Source organism: Cololabis saira, chromosome 19 (genome assembly GCF_033807715.1).
Source record: "Cololabis saira isolate AMF1-May2022 chromosome 19, fColSai1.1, whole genome shotgun sequence".
NCBI classification, from domain to species: Eukaryota; Metazoa; Chordata; class Actinopteri; order Beloniformes; family Belonidae; genus Cololabis; species Cololabis saira.
Genome location: NC_084605.1, coordinates 10920578 through 10932955, shown reverse-complemented (window position 1 = coordinate 10932955; position 12378 = coordinate 10920578). Strand labels below are relative to the sequence as shown.

Genomic DNA, 12378 nt, shown 5'->3' with positions numbered 1-12378 from the left:
AAAAACAGCCTTGTTACTCTATTTCATTTCGGCCTTTAAAAAAAAAAACTATCCAGTTAAATTGCTCCATCCGGATAGAGTGAATTTGGTTGTGGTTGTTTCAGATGTTCTTGTCCAGTTTTGTTCTTACATCCGTTGCCCTCAGATTCCTGCAACTAAACTTGGATGTACATTCCAATAAAGGTTAGGATAAATCAGTGCTTTAAGTGGGCCGGTACGGAGCGGTACGCAGTACCGGCACTTCTAAATTTTACCCATCAGCGTACCGGAAATTATTTACTGTGTGCGGCGCGTACCGGTACTGTTCTTCCCAAATTCCCCATCAGTCAGTAACTCCCCCCGATCTCCCCAAAGTCTACAGGTTGGATTTGTTGATTAAGGTGTTTTGATGCTCAAAGCTTGCCGTACAGACGTAAAGGCGCGCTTGGCCAACCCGCGGCTCGCGAGCCGCATGCGGCTCTTTGGCCGGTGTCATGCGGCTCTTGCAACTTTATTTGATAGGTGCAGTGAAAGACAGACTCGCAGGAAGTGGGTGCAAAATATGCCGCGCCTGGAATCGAACCCGCATTCGCTGTACGCAAGTCGCCTGCTCATCCCGTTGAAATATGAAGGTAAACACAGGAGGTTTTTAACAGAGTGGGAGAGTTTAATATATATATATATATATATATATATATATATATATATATACTTATTTTTTCCCACTTAAAGCACTGGGATAAATGATAACATGCCTCTGAAGTTTGACTTTTTGCACCATTACAATACTTATAGGCAACTAGTCATCATATCTCCTGCTCTCTGAAACACATGTTAATGCTCAATAGTACACATATATGGTTCTTTAATATATTTGCATTATACTAAGATGCATTCATTTTCAATGGCTTTTGACCTTAATGGCTTTTTTCCCCCTTACATTACTTTTACTTTTATACTTTAAGTAGTTTTGAAACCAGTACTTTTATATTTTTACTTGAGTAAAAAACTTGAGTTGATACTTCAACAGGAGTATTTTTAAACTCTAGTATCTATACTTCTACCTGAGTAATGAATGTGAATACTTTTGACACCTCTGGATATAGGGAGTTGCCAAGTGGCAATTGCTGGACTGAAGTCCAACTTCAATGTGCCTTGGAACTGCTGTGCTCACTGTTCTGCATAAGTTATTCAGGGCATGAATTTCAGTGCAGGAATGGAAACGATCAAACTGTTTCCATTAAATTCAGCATTTACAACATAGGGAAGTCTCTCACAGATTTACAGTGATTTAATTCAATAATGTTCATCAAGCTTTAGAAGTGGTGCACAATGTGCAGAAACACTGCAGAACTGACATATATCTGTTGTGAAGAGCATACTTGGCATGCTGGCTCTTTAATTTAAGACAACAATCTCCTGTTACTGTTGCAATACATCTTTGTAACATATCCTAGGTTTGATCGATATAAATGTCCTGAACTGAAGTCTCGTAGTAAAAAGGCAACAGTTCATTTTTTCCCCAATAGCATTTCTTTCTTTCTTTTTTCTTTAAAATTAGCTTTTCACTACCTAGGACCGTAGACATCCTACACGTCATGCTCCATTGAGTGTTAGCTCAGCTCTACCGCTGATATAAAAGGTAAAGAGACGCACGAGTGGCTTGGAGTAGAGGACCACTTGTCTCTTGTTGCTGTAGCAACAGATCAGACTTAATAGGACTGCTGATTCATCTACGAGCTCAAGAGGGAAAGAATCCTCCCAAGCCAACTGCTCCGACTCTCTGCTTCTTAAATAGTTTATTTTTGTTACACAGTTTTAACTGTGCCTGGGAAATCCTTATGTTTCAGTTGACAAATAGATATGTAAACAACAATTAACTGGGAAAAAAATATATACAAATAAATGAAATAAAATAAAATACAGAAGACAAAAATAAATAAATAAATAAATAAAGGTTAAATATTGTGGAAACAGTATAAATCATGAATAACAAGTTTTATCTCAAGCTGCAGCTGCAGTTTAAATAAATGATGCCATAACAATCAACAAAAGAGCTGCCAGTTGAAAACACTAATTCATTAATACAGTTCCAAGAAAAAAACCCACAATGACTTACAACCATGTATATTATTCTTAGGAACCGTTAAATTAGAAGAAAGCAAGTAAATACACCTAATGTAAAACTGTCCAGCATCAGAGTTGGAGTTCAGGTCACACAGGAATCTCAGCATGATTATGCGTGTTCACTTACCACAGACTTCAGAGTTTTGGTTGCGGCTGACGATACGATGGGGGCCCTGGGTGGGATGGAGAAGATTCCCCCAGGGCAGCGAATCAGTGTAACACAACTGTGAATTGTTGTACAACAACACTAAACCTCCACTGACGCTGCGTAGCGAACGCATTCCAAGAGAATGGATGTGTAGTTTCTGGACGGCCAGCGAAAACACTCCCCTAGACAGAAGAGAATAGACTGTGTTTCAAAGTAAGCTTTATAAAAAAAAAAAAACGAAAAAGCCATAAAACTACACATGAAAGCAAAGGAGCAGTGGTGAAAGTGAAACTGCAAAGGAGACACTTTGATTACACCGAATAAGCCAGACTGCAATGATAAACAATTATTCTAGACTTTGGTGTAAATGACGCACTTCGCCTAGTTTGAGTATGCCATACAGTCTAAAGAGTATCCCAAAGACTCTGGCTGGCACGCACAGTAAGTCAAAGCAGTAAAACTGGCTAACAATTAGCATTTATTACCATGAAAGTGAGCAGACTGGTGGAACAGAGGATGGAAAAAAGAAGGAGAAAAGAAAAGACAAGCACAAACAAAGACGCACAACTCAAACACAACTCAACACAAAAGAATGACCCCATGTTTACGGGGTTGTTCAACATTTATGTTTTAGCTTGCTCTGTCTGAGTAATTATTTCTGAATTTGTTGCTCGAAGTCTAATGTTTGCTTTCAGCTAGTTTGTAGGTTTATTTAGGAATTGTTTAAAGAGGCGGTGTAAAAGACTTACATGTAGAGCATCCTGCCCCTGATCACCTTCAGGTTTTCAAAGACAGTAATGTTAGTCCACTCTTCTGGCCAGGCATCAATGTACAAATAACCTGCAAGTCACAAAAAATGTTACGCATTTTCATTCCATCTTTATCAAATATCAACAAGATTGTGTGTTTTTTTTTTTTGTAAATGCAACACTTTGATACCTGTTATTTCTTCAAGTTTCTGGAAAGCCTTCAGCTGCTCCAAAGTCAGGCCAGATGTGTTGGTCGCAGGGTTCCTAGACAACCATAACACGCCACAAAAAGTCAATCTGATATCTTGGATATGTCCATCTTTGGTCTCCCAAATAAGCCATGGGCACAATCTTTCAACACAATCTTGTGTGTGCTACTTTACACTTGGTGGTTTACTGTAATACTTTTTTTCCCCTCATTCTTCTTGCAAGCTTATCCCTTTAAAAGTAAACAAATGTTCAGATTTCATATTATGGAGTTTACTGATTTGTACCTCCTAGTCAATTAGCATAATAATCTCTCTTCACTCTCCAGCAATGCAGGTTAGCCCACATTTTTGTACATTTCACAATACACAGACTCACACGTTAACTAAGAACACTTAGCATACACTGTAGGCAATGGTTTATCAAGATTGTGCACCTACACTTTGTAAGTAGTGTCATCAACAGTGTTAACAATCTTCAGACAACATGCAGACGAGTTTGACATACAGAATACATTAATATTTCAAACATAAGTAGAAAATGTATACAGTCCTGAGTGTTATTTTCACTATGATGAGAAAGAGAACAGACATGAAAGCAGTTCCTCCTCTTTGGCCACAAAAACTGTAAACATGAAAACAATCTTAAAATACTAGCTGTAGGTTCAAAACATATGGGGGATTTGGATAGTGTGGGAGTTTCTGGCTGACCAGTGCATTATGAGTTGTGCACAAACTCAAATATCTACTGAAGGGATGCGATGTGGCTCTGGGGCAGATTAAAGTCCTGTTATCAAGCTGCCCTTTATGTTTACTGAAGTGCATTTGATTTTTAGTTTTGAATAAAGTTTAACTATTTGAGTTAACAGAAGTATTTTTGAGGGTAAAACTTATAAACTCATAGATTTCACTTCAGTTTCTTACAATGAGATTTGTGTTAATGATGATGACGTGGTCAATAGTGAATAGTGAGTGAGCGCTCCACTGTCATTAATAATGTCTGTAACAGATCTACCTGCTCCGAGTGAGTAAGACATTTGATGGAGTTTAATTAACTTTTGGTTGGCTGAGGTTGAATCTCAATATCCACTGCAGTGTCCGGTCTGCTGTGACCAGTCAGACCAGCTTCTGGTCAGTAGGGTCAAATCCCACAACCACACAAAGGTTCCTCTTAGAGCTGGGGATCGATTCAAATGTCAAGAATCGATTCGATTCCGATTCTTAAGATTCAGAATCGATTATCACCATTTGATTCGATCCGATTCGATATTGATTTGGGTTAGTGTTGCCTGGATTATATGACTGTAAAATAACTAGTGAAATAATAATTTCACAATAATTATTGTGAAATAACTAAGAAATAAATAACTCAAATAGGCATTTCAATATCCATTTAAAGTGCAAAAAAAGAAAGAAATTGCAACAGCTCAAGCAGTAAACAAATTATTTTAGCTTGTCTGATTTATTCTGTCACCAGACACACAGCTGCCATAAAGCACCCGCCAATTTTCAGGTATTTCATGACAAACCGTGTCCGATAACAGAGAAACCAAACAAGCTATAGTAAATATAGATAATATGAACTTCATTGAACTAATATAACATTTAGAAATTTAAGCTGAAATGTCCAGCATTTTCTCTAAAGAAAAGTTCATTTAGTTCAGGAGTTTTCAAAACTACTGGGATTAAAGTTCACCAGGCAAAAATGTAATGATGAAAAAAAAAAAAAAAAAAAAATTGATAAAAAATAAATAAAAAAAATTGATCTTTAGACATACAAATCGATTTTTAGGAATTAATATGAGAATCGATTTAGAATCAGAAAATCGATTTTTTTCAACACAGGCCTAGTTCCTCTATTGTTCTTCCAACCACAGGTCTGTTGTACCTTTCCACAGCGGACGCAAGAAACAAGGATTATGTTGTAGGTACTCGGTGGACGGCATTTGAGATGGCTGGTTTCTCCAACTTGATGTCTAGATTTGAGCATTTGTAACCCACGGTTGCTTTAAATAATCCATGCCAATATGTGTCTATTTTCTATATCCATCATCCTGTCAGACATTTGGAAAACAAAAGGGGGGTCTATTTTTGAATTACATGAGTAGAAGTGTGAGTTATAGATTCGGCCTCCGTGTGTCTCACCTTGCAAAGCTCTGTGGGCGGAAAGCAAGACTCCCAAAAATCTTCTTACACTTGTTGAACTGCTCCACGTTAGAAGATGTTACCATGGTAACGCCATGATTGTCCATGACGCCGAGGTTGTCCATACCCAGACCATAACACACTACGATAAACCCAACAAAGAAATAGACTTTAACCTGTGTATCCTGAATCATTAACATTATCTTATGAGAGAAATCAAACACAGCAAGACGCTGGGATTAAGATCTGAACCGCTGGAAATTAAACCCAGTGTCTCATTGCATTAAATGTCGAACAAAAGAAAAACAAAACAACAATTATTTCTTGCCTTACTTTTTTAGTTTCCTCAATTGTCACTAAAACAAGAACCAGCTTGTAAATATTCAAGTTGTTTCACATTCCTTCACCATTAATCCAAATTCAGCAGCCTATCAGTGCTTCCAGTCAAAACTGTAAAAGCCTGTGAGTTCAGTCTTGTGTGCTGACACCACTTCACACATGAAGGTTTTAATTTAAATATTATCTAAAAACAGAATATTAGCATTATGCATTTAACATTCATATTGCTAAAACATGTTTTTTCCCTATTCAGGGCGCTACAGGTTTTAACATATCAAATTTAAAACTTGTAAAAAGATCAATTTAAGACCATTATGAGTGAAATTTAAAACAAATTTCAGTTCCACAGAAAAAGGTAAAAAAAAGATTTTCACTTGTGTTAATAGTGAGCCGCTTTCTGTCTCATGCACTGGACCCCAACGAACCCGAAGTGAACTTTCTCTCCTTCCCCGAAGCATACGTGCAAGTCCTATCGCTTTGATTTGTTTCATTTACAATTTCTTAGAACACTAATATAAATTATCTTATCACTTTAAAGATAATCTCTTTCTCTACAAAATCAGCTAATCTAAATCATGCAATTTAAGATGTCTCGTCTTAACCACATTTGGATGTTTTTGTACAGACAGCGCTGCCTGAAAAGTTTATCTGTACCCTAGTTAGCAATGTACGACCGATGATTTGTGACCGAATAAAGACTCTCTTCTTTCATGGTCTCTGTCGACTCAAATGATACACAACATTTGGAGGTTAAAAGGCAAGACTTTAAAGCATCATGACAAACCACTGCAGACTGGGTCAAGCTGGAGAGATGATCAAAGAATAACTGGAGGATGTTTAGCATCCAGTGAAGAATCCTGACCACATCTGCATGCTTGTCACATGTTTTGTGGACCTCTTATACTAAGTATTCCCAATTTTAGAGTCTCCTTGCACAAAGAACACAATGCTTTGAACAGCTTTGAACCCGACTGGCGATAATCAGGCTTGCCAAGCCTAGACTGATTGAAATCGCATTTAACCGTGGCAAAAAAAAGCTAAAAATCACAGACCGAATGAAACAACTACTGAAACATTTCAGTGTCGCATATTGACACAACTTTGTAATGTTATTTTGGTCTTTGAAATACTTCTGCTGAACGACTCGATTGAAACCCAAAGAACTAAAACATTAGTTACTCAATCTGAAATGAGACAGAAACATTTAAGTACGTTTTACGGCAATGGAAAAATGATAATCAGTGAATAATGATAAACTTAAAACCTCACTACATTTATTTAAGATCTGGCACACAGTTCTGTTATATGTATGTATAAGAGATACCTTATTAGAAGAAATGTTGTAATGATGGGTGGAAATGATGTTGGCATAAGCAAGGGCCTAATAGCTCAAGAATTGAATTCAACAAAGTGCTGAGGACACTTGCTGATTATTATGGAATCACATTGTTGCTGGAGATCACTTTCCTGATTATTCATGCTACAAGTCTCTTGTATCAAAGGTCTTTTACTTCTGAGCCCACTGACATTAAGATTTAGTCACTGTCCTGTCAGCTGGAACCTGTTTGTTCACTTCCTCTTACCTCAGGGTGTCTCAACAAAAACTATCAAACTTAATGGCCAACTCTGGATACGATTTCAGCAACCAGCTTGATTATATATTTGTATTAAAAAGCAGGTGCAAATCTAATCTCAATAAAGCTGACAATGAGTTTATGCAAGCAGTGTATTTGACCAAACATGCAAGACACCTCCACCACTCACCTTTTGGACAGTCTCCTTCACACTTTTCACATTTCTGTGTCTCAGTTCCATCAGGCTGGGTGATAATAACTTCCTGGTTGGCTCGTGGACATACCAAAGTACAGGCCACTTCCATAGCAAGATAGTTATCTGAAAAGAGGGAGACACAGTGTTCAAAGTACATTCACGATTCAGGAAAAATTAATCAAGTGTACTAAACACTTTGAATCAGAATCAGAATCAGAAAGGGGGTTTATTGCCAAGTTTGTCAACACACACAAGGAATTTGTTGTGGTGATTGGTGCAATACAGTAAAAATAAAAATAAAAATAAAAAATAAAAATATAAAAGCAAACAAATATATATGGAGATAAACTAAGAGATAGAATAAAGTAAAATGTATAACAGAAATAAACAGAAATGTACAATATGAGGATTAAAAAGTGCCGGATCTGAATCTTTACAAAAACATACCTTGATACCTTTTTGCATAAACCTATTGATCATTTTAGCCATTTATATGTTTTGAGCACTCACAGGGGCACGTCTTGACGCACGTGGCTCCAAAGTTGAACTTTTTGTTTGGGTTGGGTTTGGTCTGAAAAGTGACAGGGTCATAAATGGTAGGAGGAGGACAGTTCTCCTTACAAACACCACTGTCGTTGAAGTGACGGCAGGCCTGGGGAAAGGAGGAAGGAGGAAACATCCAATAATGACAACAGACTCTCTTGACGATAGGGCTGGGCGATATGGACCAAAAGTCATATCTCGATATTTTCTAGCTAAATGGCGATACTCAATATATATCTCGATATTTTTTCTGTGATTGGGGTTTCCCCCAAAGCATTATAGCATAGCATCTCTGTTAGCTTCATTTTTTCTGAGGCAAACCCTTAAAAAACAGTCAGTTTTAATACAAAGCCTCGTGCCAAATGTCACACAGGTTCCTTTATTAACAGAGGTCTGCACAATATCAAAATGTATAAAACAAATGAAATAAAAATAAACTGCCTGCATATATAGAATAAAAATGCTTCTTGAATAAAATAAAACAAATATCCCTTTCCTGCATAACAATTAAATTAAAATACACTGTAATTAATACAATGTAGACAGTAACAGGCAGACTTTTCCACTGAGGTTGACAGTTGTGCAAATAACAAAACATTTGTGCAAATCTCAAATAAAACATTCAAGTCAATTTGTCACAAAATAAGCTATATCAAAATCATAAAAAAAAAAAAATGTGTAAAAAAAAAAAACATTTTTTTTTTTTTTTTTTTTTAATCGATATAAACGATATTGTCTCGTACCATATCGTGTTTGAAAATATATCGATATATATTAAAATCTCGATATATCGCCCAGCCCTACTTGACGACAACATAAAGAGATTAGAATGTGGATAAAATGGTCTGTATCGTTTACCAGGCAGTCTGAGTCTTTGGGTCCGGTGCAGCCAGCAGCACACTGCCGGTGGCAGCAGTCGTTGGGCAGAGGACCTTTACACCGCTGACAGCCCGACGTGCAGTTACTTCGGGTCACTTTAAACAAAGAACGCACAAGTCAAAGAGTTTTAATGGGATGTAGACTTTCTACAATAAAAACCAAATCATTTCATACTATCATAGTCATACTGTGTGACTTAAACTCACATGTCTGGCAGTCTAGTTCAGTTTCTCCCCAGCAGCTTTTCCCACATAAAGGGTGACAAGTTGGACCTGTATCAGAAGAAAACAACCAAATGGCAAAAAAAGAAGACTAAGGACACAATTTAACCAGAGAAAAACAAGATTTCACTATTTAAGAAACAACACTGAGGAGTTTTTTCTTGGGAATGAGGCTTTATCCAGCATTTAACATCAAACCTGTGTGCCAAGTTTATCCAGTGATGTGTGGATCAGTGAAAAAGTAATCAGGCCTTAAATTCACCCCCAGCATATAATCATCTACATCTATATAGCTACACATTTCTCCTAAGACTGTGTGTGTAAATAATCAAGTAAAACATTAACAGCTCCTTTGTCCGCTTATCGGTGTCTCCCAATGGTTCCCTGAGTACGGTACATCTAAAAACTCAAACTTCTACACCCTAAATGATGTTACTTCTCATATCCTCTTTGAAAGACAGCTTTCAATCTTTTATTTTTTTTCCATTCTCATACTTACTGTGCTTAACATATATTTGGGGGTCTGAAGTGAGTATTACAGTTTTTCACAATTGTTTAAACACATTTCCTGATAGACTACCTCACTTTCTCAAAACTCTAAACACAAATTACAAAACTCACACACAAAATGCAAAATCCTACACTTCTCTTGCAAAAGCACACTCTACCCTCAAATCAGTGTTAACTCTTCACTAAATGGTATTTCCTTCTCAAATGCCAAACACATACATCATTTGAGTAGACATTTCTAAGCACCCACTGAACACTGATGTGCAGAATGGAAGACACTATAGTATGAATGGAAAACACTAGATGAATGTCTCAGTAGAATCATGCTTTTGTATGTTCAGTGTTACACCTTCAGATGTTGGATGTAATATATCACCATATAGTATTCATATGTATAGGCTACTCAAATAGAAAACAACACACAATTCTTTACTGTAACAACAAATATGTAAACTATTGCAACATTTATTTATTTTTCTTATTTATTTACTTTGTTTCTTCCTATCTCTCATATATATACACCGGTATATATATATATATATACCGGTATATATATATATATATATATATACACACACCGGTATATATATATATATATATATATATATATATATATATATATATATATATATATATATATATATATATATATATATATATATATATATATATATATTTTTTTTTTTTTTTTCTTCTTATGTAGTTATTTTGTTTTGTTTTTTTCAAATCTTGCACTATAGTGGTTACATTGTGTTACTGTAAAAGGGACAAAGACAAAATAAGCTTTGGCTTCAGTCTACACCTTTTGGTCCTTGTTTGATATACAAAAAAAACAACTTTGTATTGATTACCGACTTCTATAACATGACCAAATAAACATATCAAATCAAATCAATCAAATTGATGGCAGCACACATTGTTATGTTCCCTCCACGTTGGCCAGGGACCTCTGTGATGGCACGCTGGCCAATGATATTCCTCCCTCAGCACCTTCTTTTTACAAGGTTGAACCCCGCTTCATCAATGAATATGAATTCAATGGCAAATTGCTGATTGCATATTGCACAACAGCCTTTGGAGTTTAGAAATGTGATGGACTGTGTGTTCTGTGTGATCAGCAAGAGAGGGAATTCAGGAAGAGTGTGCAGGATACTGGAAATTGTGTGTAGTGTTGTGAGAAATGTGTGGTATGGAATGGGAATTTGAGTCTAGAGCAGCAAATGTGCTTGGAGTTCAGCAGGATTGGTTCAGCCACCTGAAACATGAGTTTCAGGTTGTGCACATTGTGTCTGATGTTCCAATAAATGTGTTTAAACAATTGTGGAAAAACTGTAAGTAAAGAATGCCAATCCAACACATCCCTTAGGCATATTTGGGGATGCTTAAGGCTGAAAATATCCAGTTTAGTGAGTTGTTCAGATTTGTAGGGTCATGTTATACCAAACAGTCAGCCCCCACATTTTTAGGCAAGGCTGGTTTATTTGCATACAACAATTCAACAACAATGTGATTCAAAGTGCTTTACAAAGACATTAAAACATCACATAGTAGGCATGATTTGAAATTAAAATAAAAAAGAAAGAAAGAAGAATAGATAAAATCAGTAGTTAAAATATGATTAAGTTTTGAAACTCAAGCTTACAAGTATCAGTGGAGATTTGGAGCTTTATTCAAATGCAGTTGAGAACAGGTGCGTCTTCAACATGGATTTGAATATAATGAGTGTTTCAGCTGATCTGAGGTTTTCTGGGAGTTTGTTCCAGACATGTGGAGCATAGAAGCTGAACGCAGCTTCTCCATGTCTGGTTCTGACTCTGGGAACTGATAAAAAAAATAAGAAGATGTGATGACCTGAGGGGGCTGGAAGGTTCAATCTGGCTCAGGAGGTCACTGGTGTATTTTGGTCCTAAACCATTCAGAGCTTTATAGACCAGCATCAGAATGTTAGAGTCTATCCAGAGCTGGACTGATTGTGGTACTCTTTTTAAATAAAATTTCCCAATGAGAGAAATTTAAACATTTGACAATAAAGTGACAGTGAAATATATTTATATTAGTTTGGTGTGTGCTGGTACTACTTCAGTGTGCTGTGTGAGCTCTCAGGCCAGGTACTGGTGCTGTCTCCCCGGCCCCTCCCCGGCATGTACGCTTTCTCATCAAAGCCATGGAAATATGATAAGGTGTTTGCAGCCTGTGCATTCGCAACATTGCAAAGTATAAATCAATTCCACACAAATGCAACTATTGTGTTTGGATGCATATTGATACACATGACACAGAAAGACGCCACCAACAGCTTTGCACATTGCCAAATCTAGATCCAGCATGACTCTGATTTACAGTTTGACAAACAGAGGTGTCAAGTAACGAAGTACAAATACTTTGTTACCTTACTCAAGTAGAAATTTTAGTTATCTATACTTCACTGGAGTAATTATTTTTCAGACGACTTTTTACTTTTACTCCTTACATTTTCACGCAATTATCTACTTTTTACTCCTTACATTTTAAAAACAGCCTCGTTACTCTATTTCATTTCAGCCTTTAAAAAAAAACTATCCAGTTAAATTGCTCCATCCAGATAGAGTGAATTTGGTTGTGGTTGTTTCAGATGTTCTTGTCCAGTTTTGTTCTTACATCCGTTCTCTCAGATTCCTGCAACTAAACTTGGATGTACATTCCAATAAAGGTTAGGATAAATGATAACATGCCTCTGAAGTTTGACTTTTTGCACCATTACAATACTTATAGGCAACTAGTCA

General features: G+C 36.6%; 1 protein-coding gene across 2 annotated transcripts in view; it reads right to left on the bottom strand.

The window, feature by feature from the left end:
* The window catches only part of erbb2 (erb-b2 receptor tyrosine kinase 2), a 46485-nt gene that overhangs the window by 16375 nt on the left and 17732 nt on the right, over window positions 1–12378 (bottom strand). For both annotated transcript variants that reach the window (XM_061709186.1, XM_061709187.1), the window contains exons 5-12: window positions 9092–9157; window positions 8865–8980; window positions 7974–8115; window positions 7458–7586; window positions 5355–5496; window positions 3194–3267; window positions 3004–3094; window positions 2234–2436 (exon numbers count right to left, since the gene is read on the bottom strand). In XM_061709186.1, coding sequence (XP_061565170.1) covers window positions 2234–2436; window positions 3004–3094; window positions 3194–3267; window positions 5355–5496; window positions 7458–7586; window positions 7974–8115; window positions 8865–8980; window positions 9092–9157 — 963 coding nt within the window. The remainder of the gene's footprint in view (window positions 1–2233; window positions 2437–3003; window positions 3095–3193; window positions 3268–5354; window positions 5497–7457; window positions 7587–7973; window positions 8116–8864; window positions 8981–9091; window positions 9158–12378) is intronic.